Genomic DNA, 25,766 nt, shown 5'->3' with positions numbered 1-25,766 from the left:
AGCCTATAACCCAGGCATGTGCCCTCCTGGTTCCCAACCACTGAGCCACACTCGCTGGGCCAAAATTACTTTTCACAATATCCCATTCAGGATACTTAACAGATTGTGAAGTCCCAGAACACTATAGCTGATCTCACTCTGCCATTTGTAACAAGCAATTTGGGGGTGGGGGTGGGGTTGGGGGTGGCGGCAGCTGCGGCATTGTTTTAGGGTCTGACCTGAGACCTGTTTTGTTTTGCCATTTTGGGTGGGAAGAGTGGCTGTGCAGTCTTACAAATGCGCAGCTTTCCAAGACAGTCCTGGTGACCACCAAGGCTTGCTCTCCCACTAAGAAGGAACCCAAGGGTTCCTCATACTTTAATTCTGTTATCTACTCACAGGCAGTATTTTCCCAGAATGCATTCTGAGTTACTGGGAGTGTTGGCATTTGGGAAGCCACAGGAGACCCGTGTAAGCTGTCACATTCCTTACTAAACATCTAGAGCACAAAGTTACTGTGTGGACCGGGGGAGTGCATTACTCAAACTGACCTGTGGGCTGTCACCGGCCCGGCTGCTGTGCCATCTGACGGCCTTACTTGGACCCAGAGCAAACAGGCTGATGTCCACACAGAGGCCTCCCCAGGATCACAGGCAAGGCCAGCCTGCCTCTAAGAGATGCCCGACCGGAATCTGAAAACAGGGTGCAATCCCATTTGGGGTGGTGAGAATTAGGACACATCGCTGGCTCTCTTGGAGTCTCTCAGACACCCATGGACACGGAGCCCTGCCAGAAAATGCTATGGAAGCAGAACAAAGCATGGAGGGAGGAGGGAGGCGCAGTGCCGGCCCATGCAGGCTTCATGGGTGGAACAGATGAATGTGACACATGCACACGGGCGCACCCACGTCGGAGCCTCAGGCCGAGGGCAGGCGGGCAGGCCTCGGAGGGGCGCGGGCGCCCGGCCCCACTCACCATGAACGCCGCGGGGCTCAGAGGCGCGCGGCCGGCGGCTCCATGCCCGACAGCGAGCGGGGCTCCGGCGGGACCTCGGGCGGCGGCTCCGGCGCGGCGGGCGGGGGCGGCAGGACGATCAATCGCGCGCAGATGCGGCGGCGCAGCTGATCTGCGCGCTCGGTTTCGGCGCGTCAGGCCTGGCTGGTGGGGACCCTGGGCGGCGCGCAGGCGGGTAGAGCCCGGGCTCCCCCAGGTCCCGCCAGCTGGGGAGGGTGGCACGGAGCCCTCAGGGCACCAGACATGCGGGTGCAGGGGACGCTCAGCCCGTCGCACCCGGACCTCGCTGCTCACACCCGCAACTGCAGCTGCACCCTCAGCAGAGACACCGCAGGGGCATGGACGCTCTCAGGGGAAGCAGCCAGCACCCAGCCCCCAGCGAGGCTGCTTCGTGGGACTTCTTAAAAGGGGCCATGCATTACCAAGAGGCGCTGCACAGCAAATACAAACACCGTGGTCCCTGTTTTCCACAGCAAGGCCAGTCCAACCAAAGCACCAGGGACAAAACAAACACATACTGATAGAAACATGGCCCTGATTGCTCTCAACACTAATTAAACGGCACTTCAGAGGAGAGCTCCCCGCGGTGTGTAAATTATACCTCCATTAAAACTGTTGCCCTAGCCCAGTGGTCGGCAAACTCATTAGTCATCAGAGCCAAATATGAACAGTACAACGATTGACATTTCTTTTGAGAGCCACATTTTTTAAACTGAAACTTCTTCTAATGCCACTTCTTCAAAATAGACTCACCCAGGCCGTGGTATTTTGTGTAAGAGCCACACTCAGGGGGCCAAAGAGCCGCATATGGCTCGCGAGCTGCAGCTTGCCGACCACGGCCCTAGCTGGTTTGGCTCAGTGGATAGAGCATTGGCCTTCGGACTGAAGTGTGGCTGGTTTGATTCTGGTCAAGGGCATATGCCTGGGTTGCAAGCAAGATCCCCGGTAGGGGCTGTGCAGGAGGCAGCTGACCAATGATTCTCTCTCATCATTGTTTCTCTCTCTCCCTCTCCCTTCCTCTCTGAAATCTAGAAAGAAAGAAAAAATATATATATACATAATATATACTGTATATATATATATATATATATATATATATTTTTTTTTTTTTTTTTTTAAACTGTTTAAAATCTGCACAGGCTCAAAGTTATTTCTGGTCTGCCTGTGGATCCACTGTCCCAGAACTGGACACACTGGGTCTGAGAGACACAGACCTTCCCGTGATGGAAATCACCAGTCCCGGGACCATGGCGCCAGGCCACCCCAGCTGGCTGCTGGATGAGCAGCATCACAAACCACCACCAGAAACCACTCCGGCCAGAGGAAGCCTGTGAGGGGCGCCAGGCTCTGACAGACAGACAGTGACGGTCAGTGGCGCAGGAGAAACTGGGATTGCCCCACGTCACTGGCAGTTGGAGCCATCTTGGAAAAGAGTGGCATTTCCTGGTATAGTTCAGTATGAACACTCCTCCCACCCAAGAGGAGTAAGATACACACCCACAGAGAGACCAGCGTGCAGGTAACCATAGAAGCACTACCCGTAACGGGCCACCACCAAACTGCCCAGCGCCTCGGAGGATGGGCACTGGGGGAGGACGGTGCTTCGCCTCACGCCGCTGCTGGGGGCCGCAGACATGCTCAGCAGAGATGCCAGCAGACAAGGAGTTTCTTAAAAAGGCAGGTCTCCGCGGTACAGCGCAGTGTTTGCTGGAGCCGCAGGTGGGCGTGGAGAGCCACTCAGCCAGGCAGGAGGGAGCATTATCCAGATGTGTATTCTCTAACACTGGCTGCAGACGCTGGCGTAACTGCAGAAACGCAGGAAAAACCACTGGGCGCGTACAATGAGCACTTCTCTGGTACAGTGAGCCTCCCAGGAAGCCCTTTTCAAGAAGCAATGCGAGCAGGTGGAGAGGCTGGTTCTGGCGGGGAAGATGAAAGAAAACCTCGGGAAGAGAAATCACTCACATGTGGAGATGGGACAGAGGAGCGCGGAGGGCTGTGACCTCCCAGCCACCTGGGCAGCTGGACATCCTGCCTGCAGCTCGCTCACTTCCCCAGGAGCGTGGGCGCCCAGGGGCTGTGAAGTGGCCTGTTCCGTGTGGGTTGTGTCCCACGGAAAACTCCAAAGACCGTGTTTTCTTATCCCCACTGGTGTGTTTGTTGATTTAAAGCTAGCCTAGCAATCTTATTCCAATTCTTCTTTGTTTTCATGCCTATAAACACCTAGTTTCTCAAATACCTTTGTTATTACTGTTACCATCTCACTCATCTCCTGGATGTGTTAAATGAATCTTGACCCAGGGTAATTTTTCAAAAAAGGTAAACATTGGTTTAAAAATGGTAAAAGAACTGTTTTCCATTAAGAGACTGAAGGGGCCGAAACCGGTTTGGCTCAATGGATAGAGCGTCGGCTTGGGGACTGAAGGGTCCCGGGTTCGATTCCGGTCAAGGGCATGTACCTTGGTTGCGGGCATATCCCCAGTAGGGGGTGCGCAAGAGGCAGCTGATAGATGACTCTCATCGATGTTTCTAACTCTCTATCTCCCTTCCTCTCTATACAAAATCAATAAAATATATTTAAAAAAAGAAAGAAAGAAACGGGGTCAGAACACAGTCCTCTGAATAAGCACAGGGCTTCCAGTCTTGGAGTTGCGTCCACAAGCTTCCTGAGTGCTTCGCATGCCCACAGCAGCTCCCACAGCCTGGACCCATCGCATAAGTGTATTCATGGGGGAGGGAATGTGTGTGCATGAGAAAGGCCTGGGACCCGCCCCAGAGGTGCATTCACGGGGGGGGGGGGGGGGGAGATGTGTGTGCATGAGAAAGGCCTGGGACCCATCACAGAAGTGCATTCACGGGGGGGGGGGGGGGGGGGGGGATGTGTGTGCATGAGAGAGGCCTAGGAGGCTGGCATGGAACTGGGAGACTCCAGCCAGGAAGGGCTGTGCGGTCTCCAGGTGACGAGGGCTTTCCTGTGACCCTGCTTACCTCTATCATTTGGGTATTTTACAGGTATTTGTTCATGTACTGCTTTTATAATTTGAAAAAAAACAACAACACAATTTTTAAGCCATTTCAGATGGAATCCAAAACTGATTTTGCCAACTGCCATTTCCAAACCACTCTGACCATGCTGGCAGCAGTTTCTTGTTTTTTAAATCTCCACCCTTGAAGCCATGAAGGGGGTGGAGAAAGAGAGAAACCACTGACCCTCATGGGCGCCCACCTGACACCACCGCTGCCCCCACACGTTTCTTACTCAGAGCTCACATGCAGGGCGAGATGGGCACTATCCCTGCGGGAGACCGCCAACCTGCAGCGAAGCACAGCCACGGCCTCAGGCCACACAACCCACTGCGAGTGACAGAATCTGACACGGACTCAGGGCCTCGGGTCCCAAGGTCCGAGTCCTTCCAGAACGTGCATCTAAGACGCCTGCGGTGAAAACAGCAGCGGGGCCGGTTCAGAGCCCAGTCACCATGGCAGGAATGAAGGTGCCAACTGGCTAATCCAATATTATATTTATTTAATGATAAGGGTTTGTTACTTTGTTTACTCCTTATACAATTTCTATTTTTTTAAATATATTTTATTGATTTTTTACAGAGAGGAAGAGAGAGGGATAGTTAGAAACATCGATGAGAGAGAATCATTGATCAGCTGCCTCTTGTACACACCCCATCAGGGATGTGCACGCAACCAAGGTACATGCCCTTGACTGGAATCAAACCTGGGACCCTTGAGTCCACAAGCTGATGCTCTATCTACTGAGCCAAACCTGTTTTGGCTCTTTTTAAAAAAATATATATATATATATATTTTTTTATTTCAGAGAGGAAGGGAGAGGAAGAGAGAGAGAGAAACATCAATGATGAGAGAGAATCAATTGGTTGCCTTTTGCACGTTGGACCGAGCCAGCAACCCAGCCATGTGCCCTTGACCAGAATCGAACCTGGGACCCTGTGCTCTGTAGGCCGACACCCTAGCCACTGAGCCAAACCAGCGAGGGCCCTCACAGTTTCTTAAGCTAGAAAACGCGATTGATAGGAGAACTTTTTTTACTGTAAGTGTCTCTCTCAGCACCGCATCCCACAAACGTTGACAGCTTGTACTTTTATTCCAGTCCAAACATTTCCTAGCTTTCCTTAGTCAGCTGGGGGTTATTTATTTAATGCCCCCGTTTGGGGTGTTGCTCTTGTCCTCTCCTGCGGTTAGAGAACCGGGTTTGTGTAAGTAACCTTCCAGATTCCTAGTTTTGCTGCAATGCAGGCTGCTGAGGGGGGCGTGCTTGGCCAGAATGGGCGGTGCGCCTGCTGGCGAGTGGCGTGCTCTCTAGGCGGCAGCCCGGCCAGTGGCAGCCAGCCTGTCCTGGCTGATTCTGTCCACAGTGCTGCCAGCTGCTCTCCAGAGGGGAGAGCTGGCCCTCCGGCCATCCTGGCCTTGCCCGCTTGTCTCACACCTGTCAGTGTGCCCGTGTGCTCCGCAGCTGGTGCCAGGTGCACACACACTGAGAACCAGGCTGTCTCTGTTAGCCAGTGTCCCACCTTCTGGCAGTCTCCACTGCTCTGAAGTCCTTTTGTACGTGACTATATCCGCTAAATCTTACCCCTTCTCTCATTTTAACCCACACGTTTTATATTTAGAGTAAGTTTCTTTTAGAAAGCACAGAACTGGGTCATTTTCTTAACCCATTCTTCTGGTTTATCCAGGCACACTGTTGGTGTGTCCAAACCATCTGCGTTATTGTAATTGCTGACATGTTTCCATTTAGACCTACCATCGTATTTGTTTTCTGTTTTTCCTCCCTCTACTTCTTCTTTCCTGCCTTAGTTTTGTTTTTTTTTTAATTTATCTTAGAATTCCATTTTAATTTATTGGGCTTTTGGCTCTCTTGAGTCAGTGATCTAGATATTAAAATATATTTAATGTTTCACAATCTATTCAGAATCAATATTTTACCACTTCAGGTGGAATGTTCAAACTTTATCACCATATCACCTCCCCCCCCTGTATTTTTTTTTAAACTTTAATTTTCTAATTTCCCCCACCAGCACAAATGATGCTGACGAGTCTCCCACAGCTGGGGAAAGGCAGGGCCAGCACATCCAGAGCACCTGGTAAGCCTCGCCAGGGACAACCGCCTTCGTGAGCATGGCCTCCCCTGCCGGGGGAGCATGCCCCCTTTACATTTTCTTTGTCTTACCTAATACATCTACGGTACGCACACTGAAAACCCAGGCATGACTTTTTCCTTCCAACCAAATACATTGTAAAGAACTCATCAAGAGAACAAGGGTCCACTGTATTTATCTGGCTTGTATCATTTCTCTTCCTCTTCCTGCCCAAGTTTCAGATTTCCTTCTGACACAGTGTCCCTACTGTCTGAACAGCTTCCTTTGGCAATTTTTTTTTAGAACCGCGGGCCACAAATCTCTTCATTTTCCTTTATCTGAGAATACCTTCATTTCTAGGCATTTTTGCTAGATACAGAATTTTGGGTTGGTAGCTCCTTTCTTTCAGCACTTTCAAACCACGTTTCACTTCCTTCTGGCCTCCATGGTTTCTGATGACAAAAATCAGTCATTCAAATTGTTGTTCCCCAATAAGTAATGCGTGTTCTCCGGCTGCTTGTAAAATGTTTGTTTTTATTTTCAGCAGTTTGGTTATGATATAACTGGGCATGGGCTTCTTGGTCTTTAACCTATGCATAGTTCATAGAGGCCCCTCTCCCAAGTCTGCAGGTTTGTCTTTTGCCAGACTTAAAACATATTCATTTATTCCGCCATGGTTTTCTGCATCACATTTTTATCCTCCTTCTGAAACTCCAGTAACAAAAGTGTTAAGACTTTTTAATGCTGTCCCATGTGTCCCCAAGGCTCTGCTCATTTCCCCCAATCTCTTTTTCTCTGTATTATTCAGATTGGATAGTTCCTATTGATCTAAAAGTTCACTCACTCTTTCCTCTGTCATCTGCGTTCTGCACTGAGCCTGTCCAGTTAGTTTTTATTTCAGTTACTGTATTTCTCAGAATAAAATTACTATGTAGTTCTTCTTGTATTTTCTGTATCTGTACTGACACATTCTATCTTCCATTTCAAGAGTGTTTGCCCTTACTTGTTGGATCATTTTTGTAATGGCTGCTGGTTAATGCTGACACCTGTATTATCTTGGCACTGGTGTCTGTTGTTTATCTTTCCCTTGTGAGTTGAGATTTTCCTAGTTTTTCATATGCCAAGTAATTTTTAATTGCATTATAGATATTTTAAATATTGTGATGAGACTCTGGGTCTTATCAAACCACCCTGGAGAATGTTGACACTTTTGTTTCAGCAGGCAGTTGACCTGGCTGGATCCCAGACCCAAGTTCTAATCAGCCTTCTGTGAGTTGTGGTTCCAAAATCAGTTGAGATTTCAAAGCCTTTGCAGTACTTGGTGAATCTATCCCACGTGCACCCCATCCAGTAGCCAGTTTGGGATTTGTGTGATGGTCTATCCCCAAGGTCAATTCTCAAAGTCTATGTAAGCTATTTGGGTGGTATCCATCTATCCACAACTTGGGAGTAAGCCCTGAAGTCATAACTAAGCAGTCACTTTCCTGAGCTCTTCCTCCCCACACTGACCCCAGTACTGGGTTCCCTCGGGCTCCTTTTTTCTGGTTCTCTAACCCCTCTTCCCCAACTATGTCTGACTTGGGGCCAAATGGCGGGAAGAGAGAATACAGCATCAGGGGTTTGTCCCAGTTTGGGAAAGAAGCTCCTGTAATCAGTTTCCTTCCTGAGAGTTTTAGGCTCCTGCCAGCCCTTGCTCCGCTGCCAGGAGACTGCTTGGGTACTGGGAGAGTGAAAAGAGGAAAAAGGCAACAATCAAGTGCAGGGCCTCTGCATCTCTCGAGTGCTAGGAGACCCCTTTCTCACCCAGAACCAGAGTGTCTCCGGGCACTCTCTGTCCATGTTAACACCCCTTATGGGTTGGGGCTACCTTGAATTCAGGCTGTGAAATACCAGAGGGGGGAAATGGTAAACTCAGTCAATTCAGTGGTACTTCAAATTCTGGTTTTTCTCCCCAGCTGTCCCTTTTCTGGACCCCCAACAGCTATTCCATGCGTGATGTGCGAGTTGTCCAGCTGCAGCCACTGGGAGAGATGGAGCCTCTGGGAGAGATGGAGCTGAGTGCACTGCTCCTCCTTCCCCAGAACGGGGCTGCTCCTCTCGTGAACTGGGTCACACCCCGTTTTCCGAGGATACATGGGATGATGGCAATGAGGACGTTTTCTATTTTAGAATCTACCTGCAGGCCCACCCCTTACCTGCACTGACCATCAAGCTTATCCCTCCTGCAGTTTGTGATGATTTATGATTTTCTAAGCACCCAGACTTCTCAGAACCCAGAGGTGAGAAGAGTGACTGTTACTTTGAGAGGTCCTAGGTGTGCCCTCTCCGGAATTCTCTCTTTAACATCTAACCGTTGACCTGAGATTCCAGAAGGCCATCCACGACAATCCAGGTGATAAACACCCAAATGCCCACGCTCATCTTTGCTCACCAGCAGCGCTTCTTCTAGGCCACTGCCCTCCACTAGCCTGTCCTTCCCTCAGCTCTGCTGGCCACCCTCAGCCGCTGCCTCAGAGCCCAACCAGGACCCACACTTTCTGCTCAACCTCATTCCCTGACAATAGTGCCGATTTCTCAAGCCTGTGTACACAGTGCTATGTTTAAAAGACACACACTCTGTCCTTGCCCCGGCTACTGTAGCAAGGTGGTCAGAACATTGGCCCGAGCACTGAAGGGTCAAGGGTGAGGTTCCCAGGCAAGGGCACAAGTTCGAGGCAACCAATCAATGTCTGTCTGTCTGCCTGCCTCTGTCTCTCCCTCCTTCTCTCCCTCCCTTCCACTTTCTCTAAAAATCAATGGAAAAAATATCCTCGGGTGAGGATTAACAAAAAATAACAACATAAACCAACACCAACAAAAAAAACCTCTGTCCTAAATGTTTGCAGCCATGCGCCCTTCTGACACCCACTCAAATTACAAAGACCCACTTTTACCTCTTAGTGGTCTCTTCTTTTAAAAAATTAAAAGAACACGAGTGGAAAAATTACATGAAGGAAAGGTACCAAAATGCAAACAGTAGTTATTTGGGGCAAGACTCCAAATTTCTTAATTTGCTAGCATCTTCTACAAGTTAATATAATGAGGAAGTATGTGTTGCTAACTTATCTTTAAGAAGTCCATTCCCCATATCCCAAAACCCAAGCAACTGGGGGCCGTTGAGCCGTGCCATCCCATGCCAGGCCACAGCGGCAGGAATGATAACGGCTTCACCTCACAACTCCCCTGGAAAGTTCCCTCTCAGCCACTGCTGCTCCAGCAAAGCTGCGCATCGGGCCCCCTGCAGAGCGTGAGCATGAACGGCCACTGTGCGCTGGCGGGCATGTGAGAGGAGAAACAGAACAGTTCTAAAGTGTTAGACCGGAAAGCGTGGCACAGAGCGCGGAATCTCGGAAGGAAGGCGGGGGAGATGGTGGGTGGGAGGTAATCAACCGAAGACCTTGTATGCATACATGCTTGACCCATGGCCACAGACAGTGGGTGGGGAGAACCTAAAGTGGAAAAGAGAGGACATATGTAACACTATCAACAATAAAGATTTTAAAGATAAAATAAAATGATGCATACTGAACTAAACAAAAAAAAAATACAATAAAAATATTTCAGAAAATATTTCAATACATTAAAAAAATAATTTTTAGACCTGAAAGAAAGGGTCAAGTCTGTCATTTACCAAATGAGGAAGATGCAAGGGAACAGGTTCCAGAGGGTGGGAAGTAAATAAAGGGTAGGCCTGTTAAGCAGGAAATGCCTCTAGACATCCACATGCAGCTGTCCAGTGGGCAGCTGCAGCCCACATCTGGAGCAGAGACGCAGTCCCGGCTGGAAACATACGTGGGGGCTATCAGCAGAGGCAGGACATGCGAAGCCTCGAGTCCAGCTGAGATCTCGCAGGGGGTGACCACGGACAGAGAAGCACTCCGAGCCGGCATGACTGGACCAGCAAATGAAGGGAAAAGCAGGCCAGGTTCATTCTCGCAGGCAGGTTCACTTCCTATTGTCCACGGCAGACTTTCATTGGACAGAACCCAGAACAGCAAACACCCCCAGCACCGGAGACATTCAGCGCTGCTCGGAGCACATGGTGAATATTCACTCTGTTAACCGCACCTCAGAGGCAGGGACTCCTGTTCTCCAGACTCCAGAGAGGAGGAAAATGGGGTTCAACGAGGGGAAGTAACATGTCCAAAGCCTGGCGGCCAGGCTGGCTCCACCACCGCGTTGTCACCACGTGACGCCCTGAGTAACAGCACTGCGAGGGAAGGGAAAGGAGCTGTCTGCCCAGCGCCTGACGGTGCTTTCGCTCTGCCGGAGCTGCCATCGCCCCCTGGGACGACGGTCTAGCACTCAGGCCCGGCACGGGCTCTGTGCGGGGTGCGAGCTGCCCTCTGTGACAGCAGCCAGCTAGAGCGGGTGCCCAGGCGCCTCGCCACGGGGGGTCCCTGGCTCTGGATCCCTCTCAGGCCTTGCAGCTTGGGGGCGGGGGCGCGAGGGAGGAGAGATGAGAGGGCTAGAGACACAAAGCACAAGCAAACAACACGGCAGGATCGCATGACTCACGCAGGTACAATTACATCCTTTATTATTGATGGCTGCAGCCAGACGGTGCTCTTCTCTGCAGTGTTGTGTTACCACACAATTAGCTGGCCTGTTCATTCCAGTTCACAAAAACCCTTGAAGTCAAAGCACATATCCACGCTTATGTATGTATGACAACGATGGCAGAGAAATTTAAGCATGACGCAAGTGATATCAAGAATAAATCTGCTTAGTACGATAGCTACTTTTTTGAAAGTGTAGATTCCTTTTAAAATATTTTAACTGTGTGGCTACTTAGTTTCCTAAGAAGTATTTTGCTGAGTTTTACAAACAAACTCATTATATTTTCATTGTATGTATTTTAACAAGTCTACACAAGAAGCGATTCAAATTTAAGATACAAACTCCAACACTGATTTATTTTGGCTCCAGACACCAGCTCAGGAACATTAGGCCACAATCAGAACAAACTTAATTTGATAAGGCGCAAAACAGGTGCAAATCCACCGTGTTGCCCAGGCTAGACCAAACGTGTGCATGCTGCCTCCCCCACACACCGCACGCCGTATCCACCATGCTTCACGCTCAGCGGAGCCAGCCCCGGCCACCGCTACTGCCACAGCTAGAAGCCAGACACCCTTTTCTCTCCCCTGGACTAGCCCAAGAGCCACACTCTCCCCAGGTGACCACATCACTCTGAGCCTGCAGGCCAGAGCCCGGGACCAGGGTCATCACGCCACGTTACATCACTGTCACGTCACGTCACAGAGGCCTGGACAGCGCCCCACCTCCTGCTCCGCTGCCCCTTCCCGACAGTCAGCCCGCTGCTCCTCTGCCTGTGTCTACACGCTTCTCTGGTACAATGGGGACAATAGTATCTTCTTCATAAGGATGTTGCGAGCTTTAAATGAACTAGAAACCTAAGTGCTGACTCACATAAAGTTAGCAGAAGTAACCACTCAATAGATGAGCCATCTCCATCGTTATGACTTCTCCATCACACCTTTACACTCAGCTCCTGGATGGCCGTGCCCACGGCCCTGCCGCCTTCCCCAGCCACCTGTGCTGCTTTTCCAACCCCTGGGTGGGACGCTCTCCTCCCAGAGGCCTCTCGTGAGCCCAGGGGCTGTGCCACCCCCCACCCCGGTGCAGAGCGAGGGCCTGCATCCACAGACCCTACCAATGAACACAAAGCAGGTGGGAGGGTGCGGCTGCTGGGGCAGGGTCGCAGCTCTGGGCAACCAGGACTGCGGGGATGCCTGGGCACACAGCCTAGACGGTGCTGGTGGTAAAAGTCAGCCCCGCCTGCTGTGTCCTGCCGAGCCCCTCCGTGAGAAGATGAGCACGTGCCTCCAGCTGCTGGCACCTGCCTCCCCGGGGAGCCTGGTAGTGACGAGACACCACAGGCCTGACCCGAAGCCTATGCCCACCCTGGCAGACAGGTGGGCAGCTCCAGGGCCAGCAAAGGGAGGGTCAGTACAGCCGGTGAACAACGGCCCGGCCTTCCTGGCCAAAGCAGCACCGGAAGGATCCAGTCCCAGGAAACCCAGGGGATCAGAGAGGGGGCGTGCTTTACTATCAAACACAGTCCATACAAATCAGCCACAGACACACTGAAACTCTTACTAGGAAAGAGTGACACATTAAATCAAGTTATGGATATCTAAAGCCCAGCTCTCTCAACTGAACACTCTGCTGTGCCCATTACAAACTGTCAGAAATGACAAAGGTTAAAGTCACTGACATGCTGAAGACAGGCTTGAGTGTTAGGAACTTGGCATGCAAATTAGTACAGTTTCCCCGTTTCAAAACCTCCAGAACAGTCGCTTTTGCAAGGTTCAGAAGCATATGCTGCGCAGCACACGTCTGTATCTTGTATACCTTTTGTACTTTCTTTGACTCTTTCTGAGCATTCTCTCGGAGTGGTATTTTTCCAAATAACTTCCATCCCAAGTCATTTTGTTTGTCAAGTCTTGCATTTTGTTTTCTAGTAAGCAAATTCCTATAGGAAGAAAATAAAAGGTTAGGGAATCCTCGGTGGTTAGAAACATCAGGACAGCCAAGTCACTCTAACGAAAACACACAGACCTCCCGTGACAGCACACTGTGGTGAACCACACGCTCGGTTTTCAGACTTGACTTCCATACAGACACAAAACTACGCAGTAGGCGAAAGACTTCAAGTAAGATTTTTGTTACTCATTGTTACGTGTACAAATTCTATAATTTAGGGTAAGGAAATGTATTACATCATGACAAAGTGTATCAGAAAAAATGAACTTCGAAGTCAGACCACAGTGAACTGAAACTCTGGCTCACCCATTCACTAACTGTGTGACTCCCTGGCCAGTATAGTCACCTGAGCCTCGGTTTCCATTTAATAAGGGTCTTTGTGGGAGTTAAAATGATAGCTATAGCCCAGCTAGTATTGCTCAGTGGTTGAGGGTTGACCTATGATCCAATTGGGTGCCATGCCCGGGGTGCAGGCTCCATCCCCAGTGGGAGATGTGCAGGAGCAGCTGATCAATGATTCTCTTTCATCACTGATGCTTCTATCTCCCCTCTCCCTTCCTCTCTGACATCAATAAAAATATATCTTTTTTTTTTTTTTTTTTAAGTTACAGCTACACAATCAGTGCTCAAAGAACAGCTGCTTTAGCCTTGGCCGGTGTTGGTCAGTGGTTAGAGCATCAACCCTTGGACTGAAGGGTCGAAGGTTCAATTTCTGGTAAAGGGCACGTATGTGGATTGCCAATTCAAACTCTGATCTCATTTGGAGTGTGAACAGGAAACAACCAATTGATGTGTCTCTTTTACATGGATGTTTCTCTCTTTCTCTTTCTCTTTTTCTCTTTCTTCCTCTTCCCCCCTCCCTCCCTTCCACTTTCTCTTAAAAAAAAAAAATCTATGAAAAACTTCTCAGGTGAGGATTTAAAAAACAAAAAGCCAAACAGCTGCTTTAGTACTTAACCTTTAGTTTAGTTCAAATTATCTACAAGGAAATCTATTGATATATACCTATTCACAGTCTCCCCACATCACAGAGAGCAAGCCACCCAGGTCTGTCACGAGGTCTCCTCTCCCAACACATAAACCCAAGACCCAAACAGCACAAACAATGCAGTGGTGTACAGAGCAGGCTGTTTTGGAACGCACTGTTTTGGTGTGCTCATTGAAAACGCGTGGCTTCAGGCCCACTGGCACGTATACGATGCGCAGCCAGAAAGGAGGAAAGTGCTCAGAGGAAGCAGGGGACGCATCTAACGGAAACAGCTGCCCGTTAGAAAGGGCTCCCACTGGCTAACAATTTAATCATCGAAATAAATAACGAGCACAGGGATCAGAGTCCACTGAATAAGGCAGAAATGCACAAGCTCACGTGGGTACAAATAAATAGCCATTAATGCACGGGGGAGGAAGGACAGCTACAGGGCGCCACCGGGCAAATACAGAACGGTGGGTGGTTAGAAACGGGCACTGGTGCTACCCTTGCAGGTGAAAGCTGGATGAGGAACAGGGTCTTTACACCAGGGTGACCACAAGGCAAAACTAGTTCCCTCTCCAGCGGAGACCCTTCCTTGAGGAAGGGATCACAGCTGGCATTGCTAATGTAGGAGCGACAGCACACGCCGCCATGTTGTTGGCAGCTACCAATGCCAGTGGACAGCACAGCCACCCCCCTGGGCATTTCTCCACTAGGGGACAGAGCGCAGGAGCAGGGGCGTCTGCCCTCCAGCCCCAGCCCCAGCCGGGCAGCACTCTGCTCTGCAGGAGGGAGGCAGGGACAGAGGTCTGAGGGGCAGAAAGGTGGGCTGAAGGCGGGTGGCCCGCAGGTGCTGGCCCACCGGGATCTGTTGGCAATGCCGTGCTGATTGCTGGATAACAATGCTGACGAGGCTTCGGGAAATACACTGTGCGCTGCCCACAGTTACGCCACTGCCAGCTAACAGACGGAGGGAGGCAGAGAGCTTGGGCCGGAAAAAGGAGTCAGGGTGTCACCCCTGCGTTTATCCCAGGGCTTGCAAAATAATTATTTTCATCTCAATGGGTCACGACTCAGAGGAAAAGATATGAGATGCCGTTGGTTCTGTGCTTCCAGGTGAAGAAGACCTTTGAAATGCCTTTTTCAGAACCCCTGGCGGCACCCTCAGGGAGCAGAGCACAGAACCTCAACTGCCCCGCTTGGTTTCTCCACCTCTAGATCATCTTCCTTACCTCCCTTCCTTCACTCCAGAAGTATGAAAAGCCGCCCCACTGTCATTCTCAGGGCATCTGAGCTCTCGCCTCCCAGCACTGTGATCAGTTTGGTCTAAATCAGCTCGTAAACATCCCCCACAGGGCTGAGCGTCCTATGTTGACAGCAATGACAAGCCATGTACACACAGTGCTGGTTTCTGCCTGCGCCCCGGGAGCCAGCCGCTCCGGGCACACTGTGAAGTGCCATGTCACAAGGAAGCAGTGTCATCAGTTAGAGCAAGATGGGTCAGCGAACAACTCCCAGGACAAAACGGACCATGAGAATCCTGTCCCCACTGGAGCTTTCCTCCTCTCAGCCTAGATTTACCCGCCTCTCTTTCTGTTTTCATCACCCGACTCCGAGTCCTTGAGAGTGCACAGAGCAGGTCCTGGGTCAGGACGTCAGTTTGTTATACTGCTGATGAGGTGCTGTAGAAACCAACTCTTGCAGATGTAATAAAATTGGGTTTTGCCTAGCCGGGGTGACTCGGTGGTTGAGCACTGACCCATGAACCAAGAGGTCACCAGTTTGATTCCTGGTCAGGGCACAGGCCTCGGTTGTAGGTTGGATCTCCATTAGGGGGCATGCAGGAGGCAGCTGATGAAAGTTTCTCTCTCATTGGTGTTTCCATCCCTCTATCCTTCTCCCTTCCCCTCTCTCTAAAATCAGTAAAAACCTATTAAAAGTAATAATCCTATTGATGGCTGCCTATGACCAGGCCGGCAGGGGGGTTAGTGAGGGACGACCGAATGACTGAAGAGCAGGCTGTGAGGGGCGACCAGGCCAGTAGGGGAGTGCAGTTGGGGGTGACCAGGCTGCAGGGTGGGGAGCAGTTGGGGGCGATCAGATCAGGCTGGCAGGCAGAGGCAGTGAGAGGCAATCAAGCCATCAGGAGGGGGCAGTTAGGGACGACCAGGCAGGCAGGCAGGTGAGCAATTAGGAGACATGGTCCAGGATTGTGAGAGGGATGTCTGACTGCCGGTTTAGGTCCGATCCCAGGGAAAGGCCAGCTACTTCAACCATCACAGATGAAAACAGACTCAAGAGGGGTAGTGAGCACCTGCCGAGAGCTCCTGACACACAGCAGACCCAGGGATTGAGCTTAAACTGGCAGTCAGACATCCCCCAAGGGGTCCCAGATTAGAGAGGGTGCAGGCTGGGCTGAGGGGACCCCCTTCCATGCATGAATTTTGTGCACCAGGCCTCTAGTAATAAATAAAATTGTTTTTGTTATGGGTCATTTCATTGAAAGTCATATTGATACGTTAAGTAAGGACTTACTATATACTGCCTCCTATTCACTATGGTGACCCTAGTCTAAAACAATTCCTGGCAAATAATAATAATAATAATAATAATAATAATAATACAATTCCTGGCATGTAGGAAAGCACGCAAAATTAGTCCATGCATGCATTCCGAGGCGTCTTCACACCTATTACACAAGCATTATGCCTGCCCACTTAAAATAGGGAAGCAAGGGTCCGAACAGCTCGGGCTGTCCCGCCAGAGACACAGCCAAGGGGCACAGGAAGAGGGCCCTGTCCGAGGTGCTTCCTGGAAATCTGGAGTCAGCGCCCTCCCAGGAGGCCGAGGACAGGGTGCGTGAAGCAATGACCCTGCGGAGCAGGTTCCACAAGCCACCACCTCTCAGCAGCGATTTCTCAAAACCTCTCCGTCTTGAGAAATAAAACTCCAAAGTCCTCCTCCTACACTGTGCAGCGAACGCTGCTGTGATGCAGGGACTGCGGGCCTCGTGCTCCCTGCCTCCTCCCTCCCTCACTCACAGGAGCTGTGGCAGGTCAGCCAGGGGTACCCAAGAACACCCAGCTTCCGTCCTGCGCGGACCATGGGCATCTCCTCCACCATTTCCGGGAGGCAGCCAGCTATTGTAGCTTTCAGAGCGCCTATCGGGACCTCCAGTGTGAAAGCCCCACGGAAGGCAGTTGCCAGGTACAGACAGGAAAGCGGCTCGGGAGGTTAAGAACTTTACTCCTGATGGGATATACACCCCTGGCACCCCCAGGGGAAGAGAAGACAGAAATCTTAAAGGATGCTGCCAGAGCCCTGTCATAGTCGGTGTGTGTTCCCCATCTCCACCCCGCAGCAGCCAGCGCACTTCGCTGCCACACTCCCCACACCGGCCGGACTCTGCTCAGGACAGGCAAGAGGGAAAGGCCAGCCCTTCAGCCATCACAGATGAAAAACAAACACATTCTGCAAAGCAAGCCTCCTGTGCCACAGATTCTACCTGCCCTGGGAGACCGCAGTCCGTCACTGTGCCCCAAACTCCTAGCTCCCCAGCTAACAGCACTCAGGGCCTCTCCTCCCTTAGAAAATGTCACCCACGTAGTATCTGAGGCTAAAAAGTGGATCCCTCAAAACAGACAGCATCAACTCAAGGGGGGTAGTGAGCACCCGCCGAGAGCTCCTGGCGCACAGCAGACCCCGGGAGATCCAGGACACGCCCACTTCATCTAAGAAACACGCAAGGAAGCGACTCTGCCCAATGGGGCGCGGGGCCTAAACTCCACACAGGGGAGAGAAACCAGCTCCACGTACGGCTCCAATTTCAAAGCAAGAAAGGCGAGCCTGGGACACAAACCTGTCCATGAGCAGGAGCGCAGAGGAGACGGACATCGCGTCTACCGCGGCCACGCGGCTCCGCCAGGCCGGCCGCAGGCGGGCGGGCGCTCCCGTCGCCACACTCCCAGCTGCCGGAGCCACAGTCCCCAGCTCCCGGGTCTGGAAGGTTAAGGCGGCAGGATCGGCCAGCTGGAAAGGCGGGGGCGGGGCAGGCAGGGCTCTGACTCCTCACCACTCACAGGGAGGGAGGAGGGCGGGCAGTCTGGGAAGCAGAGCATGAGTGACTGGTTCCGGGGACTCAGCATAGCTCCATCGGCGCCATGCGGAGACCCAGAGCCACACACAGCGCCCCAGAGGCCAACGAGCCGCCGAACCCAGGGCCCAAGATGAAATCCCATTTGCAGTGACTTAGAGCATCTCCCGTGTGAGACGCCGAGCTTTGTAAAAGAGAACAGGTGTGCAGGTGAGTCAGACAGGGTCACGGAAAGAACGACTCAATCCCTGAGTCAGAGCCATCACCAAAGGATTCTCCCTGTTCCTGATTTGAAACACCATTAAAAACTTTTAAAGGACCAGACCTAACTAACCACTTCAAGGTCAAAACCTGAGCCATTCTAAACCCACAAGAAATTAGTCTAGCCCTGGCTGGTTTGGCTCAGTGGATAGAGCTTCGGCCTGTGGACTGAAGGGTCCCAGGTTCAATTCCAGTCATGGGCATGTACCTTGGTTGGGGCACATTCCCAGTAGGGGGTGTGCAGGAGGCAGCTGATCAATGCTTCCCTCTCATCGATGTTCCTAACTCTCTATCCCTCTCCCTTCCTCTCTGTAAAAAATCAATAAAATACATATTTTAAAAAAAGAAGTTAGTCTAGGTTGGCTCGCAGCCCTTCTGACAGGCAATGCTCACTCCTGGGTCAGCAATGAGCCTTGGGAGACGATGCTGCACACCCAGCCAGGTCCTCTCACAGCAGCTCCATGCCCCTTACAGTAAAGGAGCCCCCTCCGGGGAGGATGTCTGCACCTGCACGGAAAGGTCCCACTGAGACAGTGAGTAGGTGGCCATCTCTGCAAGAGGCAGTGGAAGGGATGGAGACGGAAATTTTACTTTACAAATTTCCATATTGCTAAAAATCACAAATCAAATCAACATGTGTCATATTGACAAAATATAAGATAATTACATTTATAAGACAATCAAGTGTGGGAGACAACCTGGCACGGGAGTGGTATTGAGCACTGGTCTGTGCCAGGCCCTGAGATTAAAGAACAACACCCACAGCTCTAGCTGGTGTAGCTCAGTGGACAGAGTGTCAGTCTGCAGACTGAAAGGTCCCAAGTTTTATTCCGGTCAAGGGCACATGCCCAGGTTGCAGGCTCTATCCCCAGGAGGGGGCGTGCAGGAGGCAGTTGATCAATGATTCTCATCATTGATGTTCTCGTTCTCTTTCTCTTTCTCTTTCTCTTTCTCTTTCTCTGTCTCCCTCCCTTTCTGAAATCAATAAAAAAAATATATTTTTTAAAATGAACACCCTCAAAATCCCAGTCCCAGTGCAGCTTATTGGTGGGGGGCGGGGGTGATTAGCGATATACTAATTCCTTGCATTCCAAAGTTTGGTGTCTGGACTGGAGGCAGCCCACCTGGACACTAGCTGGAAACCCAAATTCCTGCCCTCCGCTGCCCAGACCTACGTAATCAGAACAGGGAGGGGGTGGGGGGAAGGGAGCAGCAATCTGTATGTATGAGCCTCCCTCTAGTTGAGAAGCTCTGATGCTTGCTCGCTGCAGTTTAAGGAGGACCGCTCTGACTTTGACACATTTACAAATCCCTCACCCCAGAAGTCAAACCCACACCTGGTCTGGCACAGGCATCACTCATGAAGCACCACACCCTCAGCCTCTCTCAGGATCCTGAGTCCTCTCTGCACTACAAATCCACACCTCCCTGCCCCCACTCCTCTCCAGATTCTCCCTCAACCTGCAAGGTCCATGTGTCAGAATTATGCCTCAGCAAAACCACCGCCAAAAATATCTACAATGAGAAACGCACAAAGAAAAGGGGTCCAGGTGGCCTCACTGGTGAACTCCCCCAAGCATTTAAGGAAGAAATACACAAAGCCTTTCAGAGGCCAAAGCTTTCCCTCCTCCCCTCGCTCCACCCCAGAGGGAATTCATTAGGTCAGTGGTTGGCAAACTGCAGCTCCAGAACCACGTGCGGTTTAAGCCGCGGTTTGCTGCTCTGTTGACTAATGAGTTTGCTGATCCCTGTCATATACTACCCTTTACCTCTTTGCACACAATATGCCAAAATTGCCTAATCCTCACAGGTTACAACTACACGGTAACATTCAGTCTAGTCCAGTGGTTGGCAAACTCATTAGTCAAAAGAGGAGCAAACCAAGGCTTTCGAGCCTCATGTGGCTCTCAAGCCGAGGTTCCGGACCACTGCATTAGACATTCAAAGAGCAGGTTTACGGGCTTTATTCCCCAAGGAAAATCCTATTCAGCCAAGACTTTCTGGTACCCTTTAGAGCACATGTGTCAAACACAAGGCCCGCGGGCCAAATCCATCCCGCCAGGCCTTGCAATGTGGCCCGCACCGCGCTGTCATCACTGCACTCCGCTGCGTTTCCATCACAATGACAGTTTATGACTGTTCAGTAAACCATTCGGCCCGCGATTTAGGCTGGATTTTAGATTTTGGCCCCTTCTCTGATTGAGTTCGACACCCCTACTTAGAGAATCATTTGACATGGAGTGTGTGTGTGTGTGTGTGTGTGTGTGTGTGAAGGCTTTTTTTAAAAATTCATATACAATAAAACTGACTTTCTATAACTTTTAACACATGATAGGTTCATTTAACCACCAGAAAAATCTCACTGAGGACACACGAAGCAGAATACTCCTGAGCCCATTCTATAAGGCCAGCATAATCTTGACACCAAAACCTATTGGGGCAGTATAAGAAAGGACAAATTACCGACAGAAAAGTCATAACCAAAATATTAGCAAATCCAATCCAGTCATGGAACATAAAGGATGGTGTATCATGAATAATTTGGGATTATCCTGAGAATGCAAATGCAGCTAGCTTACTTAACATTCGAACAGTGCAATGTTATTTACCACATAAAGGAGAAAACACATACAACCAAGAATTGCAGAAAAAAAAGGCATTTGACAAAATGTAACACGTGATCTTTTAAAATTATAAAACTAGGAATGAAAGAGAATTTGAATAGGATGGAAGGTATTTAATAAAATGTGAGGTACCTGGTGAAGACACCCGCCAGCAAGCGCCCACTGAGTGGGGAAGCGGGAGCTTTCTCAGAGCCAGGCCACGGCGGCCCTGCACAGGCTCTAGGCCTTCCGTGAGGCAGAGCGCTGCGGAGGGGGTGCGGGCTGGACCGCCATTCACAGACAGTGGCTTTCCACAGAGAAAACACAGAAGAACCCACAGATCAACTGTGAGAACCACCGAATTTAACAAGATCACAGGACGCAAGATCTGCACACAAAAATTAACAGCGTTTCCAATAAACATTCATAAAATGCCATCTGTAAAACCATCCCAAAATAACAAATATCCTGGAATAAATTTAATGAAAGAAACACAAGACCTTTACACTTAAAAAAACAAGAAACACCTATAAAATACTGTGGAAAATTTAAAGAAAAACTAAATAAATAGAAAGACATATCACACTCAGATACCAAAAGCCTTCAGATAGTAAAAAATGATCAATAAAGATCAATAAATTCAATGCAATCCCAAACAAAACCACAGATTTATTGTGGTATTGTCAAACTGATTTTAAAATTTACATGGAGATGAAAAAGAACCTAGAATGGTCAAAATAATCTGGAAGAACAAAGTAGGAGGGTTTAAACTATCAAATATCAAGACCCATAACATAGTAGCTACAGTAATTTAAAAGTATTGAAATTAGTGATATTATTAAAAGGACAAATGGATGACAGAAGCTGTATGGTCACCTGATGTATTTCATGCTTCACGGGAAGGACGATCTTATAGTTAACGAACATTAACCACTCCCTCACATCATACTGCAAGTTAATTCCGATGGATCGTGGATCTAGCAGGTAATGTCAAAACAGAGCTTCTAGTAGATAACAGAATTTCTCAAATAGAACAAAAAAGGCACTAGCCAGAAAGAAATTTCCATAAAGTAGAATTCATTATAGCCAAGTTCTGTTCATGAGAAAACCAAACACCTGCAGGCAATGAGCGGGCAAGCCACCGCGCAGAGGGGTTCATCACTCAGGCTCTGCCCCTGAACCTCAAAGTGTGTCCACACACCCATGAGCCAGGCCACAGCACCTCAGAACAGAGGCCAATGAAATGTGGCAAGGCACGCAAGGTAAACCCACTGCCCTCACCCATCACTAGGATGGCAGAAAAGAACAAACACAAAAGCAACAAGTGACACTGCCACATTCCGAGAGGACGCAGAGCAGAGAGAGCCAGCACCGAGGAAAGCGCTTAGCATGTCTACCAAGCACCTAAAGACATGCGTGAGACATGGACCATGAGCGCCCCCCTAAGTGTCATGGACTTAAGAACCAAGCATCCGTCCATGCATGGGCAACACACAGAAGTAAATGTGTTTGTGCGACTGAAACCTATACAGAGCAAGAGAGAACCAATACAGCTGCCATGCAGTAACCCTGGGTGAAGCTCAGGCAAGGCTGAGCAAAGAGGGCCATTCGCTGAGGTGTATGCTGTGAGTCCATTTGTCTAAACCTCCGAAAGAAGCAAAACTATCTGTGGTGACGGCAGTCAGAGCCGCAGCTGTCCTGGGGGGCCAGGTCCTGACAGGGAAGGGACACGACGGAGACTTCAAGGCTCAGTGAAACCCCAAGGGCCCGCGTGTGAGGCTCTCTGTGTACATGACAGTACATGCTACATGTCAGGAAGGGCTAGCTCTGCTCTCACGGCTCTCTGCAGTTTTCCCGGCTGCAGGCCCCTCCGCGCCCAGTGGCTCTGCTGTCCTCCCAGAGCACCTTACACGCGTCACTGACGAAGAGCTGGGCTTGTGTTTTAGCTATTTCCGCATCTCCTCCCACTACTTGGGGGTGCGAGTGCCCTACTTGGTCTCTGGATCCCCAAGGCCTGGCAGGAAGCCTGCTGGAGAGCCGGGCACTCACGGGCCACTCATTAACTAACCCTGAGACCCACTCAGGCCTGCATATCTGCACCGATAAGGCAGAGTCCAAACAAGCCCCAGCGTGCCGGCCACAGCTCCTGAAGTCCCCTTCAGCCCTTCCCAGCGTAAACACAGGAAGGAGAAGCTGGACAGGGCGGGCTCTCTAACAGCAGCTGAGGTTTCACAGGAGAAAGGAGGAGGGCGGAAGCGCCATGTGATTTACTACTTTACTGAGGGGAAAACACAGTTATTCCTAATCTTCAACTGAGTCCTAAGAGGAGGGAACGGGGAGTCGCTAGCTCATGGGCGATAGCATCACGAACGGTGAGGGGTCGGGCTCACCACCTCCCTGAGAGGAGGGATGCGGGACTGGCCACAGCCGTAGGCCGGAAGGGATGAGATCTGGCTACTTGTGGGGCTCGGCGTCAGGCAGGTCTGGGCTCCTCTCCCAGCTTCAGGATCAGCTGCCTGACTCTGCGTAAGAATCAGGTGGAGGGGAGCTATGGGGAGGAAAAAAGAGGAACACCTGTAATAATCTGAACAATAAAGATTTATTATAATATTTAAAAGAAAGAAAGGAAGAAAGAAAGAAAGGAAGAAAGGAAGGAAGGAAGGAAGGAAGGAACGGGCCTCTCAGCTTTCCCCTCTGCAACAGAGGCACCAGCACTCGGCCCCCAGACGAGTGACTGCCTGAGTGACTGCCTGCTTCCTGTGCCCATCTGTGGCCCTGAGGGCGGTGTACGTATCACAGGGCCAAGCATCTCATCTCATCTCATCCCAAAGCGCCTCACCTGCCCCTGCGTTCACTCAAGCAGAATACTGAGCTCCGACTGCATCCTGGATCGGCGCTGTGCCAACGGGCAGACCAGACACAGGCCCCATCCTCAAGGTGCTTATGTGTGATTTTCCCTCTGACACATGAGGAAACTCAGAGAAATAACCTTGCCCAAGGACACACGGTCACGTGAAGGGATTTAAGTCCGTACCTTCCACGGGTGGTTCTCAATCCTGGCTGCAGAGAGAACCACCTAGTCCTCTCGATTCGAATATTACAGGCTGTTGTTCCTTGAGATTAAATCCCTATCCCAGTGGTCAGCAAACTCATTAGTCAACAGAGCGGCAAACCGTGGCTCACGAGCCGCAGTATGCTGACCACTGACCTAGAGAACTTTTTCTAAAACCGTGGCCTCACCCCAAACCAGCAAAAAATCATCGCTGAGGGTGCGGCCTAGACACCAACTGCTTTCTTTAGTTTCCAGAGAATTCTGTGCAGCTAGAGCTGAGGACTTTGTCCTTAACTAATAAATGCTTCCCTTCACATGTTCTCTCATTTCTTTAATCGATGCTCTAATCTATATGAATTGAAGATTAGCTCTGGGCCAGCAGTTTCCATGAACAGTGAATTACAGTCTTTTAGATTTTGCTTTAAACTACTCTAAAAATTCTACTAACTAAAGCAAAATAAAACTGGGAACAACTGTCTGATCATGTAACTTTTCTAGAATCTTCCCATCTCTGGTTTCCATGGACCCAGGTGATGTGCCCATTCCTAACCCAGGTGGCTTCTAGAGCTCATCTGTGTGCCCTCTCCCTCCACTGGGCTGCGCCCCGGAATCCAGCAGGTCCCTGTCCTCTCTGGTAGGGAAAACGCCCGGCCCAGAGCGTGGCACAGAGCGGCCTGCCCATGTGCATGCAAACAAACCACTCTTACACGCGGCTCCAAGAGCAATGTCCACCCTGGGCAGGTGGGCAGAGCCAAGCCATGTCTGTAAATGTCCCAGGGCCAACCAAGAACATTAGCCGGGCATTCTTTGGGGATCAGGGGTGACTAAGACCCAGGCTCTGACTTGAGGGCCTCATAGTAAGAACAAGACATACAAAACAAAACCACACAGAACTGGACTAACGTGAGACAGGGACAGAGCAGCATGCTGGCAGGAGCCGCCTCCCTCTGCCCTGGGATGCCCTGTAAGAGCGGAACTGGGCCTACACATGTGCAGACATTGGCAGAGGCACGCAGGCAGGAGAAGGGAGCATCTCCGCAAAGGCAGGAGAGCGTGACTCAGTCCTCCGAGCCGAAGCCAGGGCCCAGGAGAGGGAGAGGAGACACCACAGGCATCTCTGCATCTGGGGACCGCAGGCCTGGGAGGACCAGTCCTGCCAGACTTCAAGCTACGTCACGTGGGGCCAGGGCTGTGACAAATTTCAACAGTCCACCAGCCCCTGCGGAGTGTCCTCATTCATAAGGCAGAGGCCGGACTTTCACTGCCAGTAAACCCGCACCAAGGACAATGGGCTCCCGGGGGCTCAGTCCCCTCTCGGGAGAGGGCGGGTCAGGTGACCAGCGTCAGGGCTGGGGTGGTGAAGCAGGCATTCGGCCCCAGGAAATCCTGAAATGTACACCACGCTCCAGTGACGTGCGCCCACAGGCCATTTTATCATCAAAAAGCAGAAGGAAAGCCACTTCCTTTTTGTCAGACAAGTCAATGATTCACAAGGCGGAATACCACGGAGATATTAGTAAGTGTGTACATCTTTAATTTTGTGGGGAATATAAGTAAAATAGCAGGATACCGAATTGCAGAAACATTATGCAATTTTATGTTTAAAATTTAAAGAAAGTTTAAGAAAATACAGTAAAAATAAAAACTTGGTGGTAGGTGTAAAAGTGGAAAGGGCAAAAACAGACTGAAGAACATAAAAAGCCAAAATTTCCCTGCATATATTTAAACACAAAGAACCCTTAACATGTAAAAAAGTTTCTAAAAAAAAAAGAAAGAAAGAAAGAAAGAAAAGTTGTAGAAAGCACGGGTGTGGACGCCACACGCGCAGTCAGACTAACACCTGCACAGCTGTGTGACCCAGGAAAGGAGGCCAGATCGCAAGGGAAAGTCTCCTCCTGATACACAGAACATCATCATCAAAAAGGGAAATATGTAGATTTTAACAGGCAATGTACCAGATCTCTATTACTTTTTCAGATTTACAGTCTATCCCTCATTCATGTAAGATTGTTTACCGATCGCCCTAGCTGGTTTGGCTCAGTAGATAGAGCGTCAGCCTGCGGACTGAAGGGTCCGGTGTTTGATTCTGGTCAAGGGCACATACCCGGGTTTCAGTCTCAATCCCCGTGGGGGG

At 50.3% G+C, this 25,766-nt stretch overlaps 1 protein-coding gene across 9 annotated transcripts in view; it reads right to left on the bottom strand.

Annotated features, from left to right (window-relative positions):
* Positions 1 to 25,766, bottom strand: part of LOC118709086 (TBC1 domain family member 14) — a 136,821-nt gene that overhangs the window by 22,291 nt on the left and 88,764 nt on the right. For 3 of the 9 annotated variants that reach the window (XM_036420954.2, XM_036420973.2, XM_036420979.2), the window contains exons 3-4: positions 20,734 to 20,891; positions 12,522 to 12,642 (exon numbers count right to left, since the gene is read on the bottom strand). In XM_036420954.2, coding sequence (XP_036276847.1) covers positions 12,522 to 12,642; positions 20,734 to 20,891 — 279 coding nt within the window. Of the gene's footprint in view, positions 1 to 954; positions 1,103 to 12,521; positions 12,643 to 17,482; positions 17,635 to 20,733; positions 20,892 to 25,766 lie in introns of those variants that run through there. The other 6 variants (XM_036420912.2, XM_036420964.2, XM_036420990.2 and 3 more) reach the window with 4 other exon arrangements.

The sequence above is a fragment of the Pipistrellus kuhlii genome, unplaced genomic scaffold, assembly GCF_014108245.1.
Source record: "Pipistrellus kuhlii isolate mPipKuh1 unplaced genomic scaffold, mPipKuh1.p scaffold_m20_p_1, whole genome shotgun sequence".
NCBI lineage: Eukaryota > Metazoa > Chordata > Mammalia > Chiroptera > Vespertilionidae > Pipistrellus > Pipistrellus kuhlii.
The sequence above is the reverse complement of the archived record's forward strand: the minus strand, read 5'-3'. Positions and strand labels throughout refer to the sequence as shown.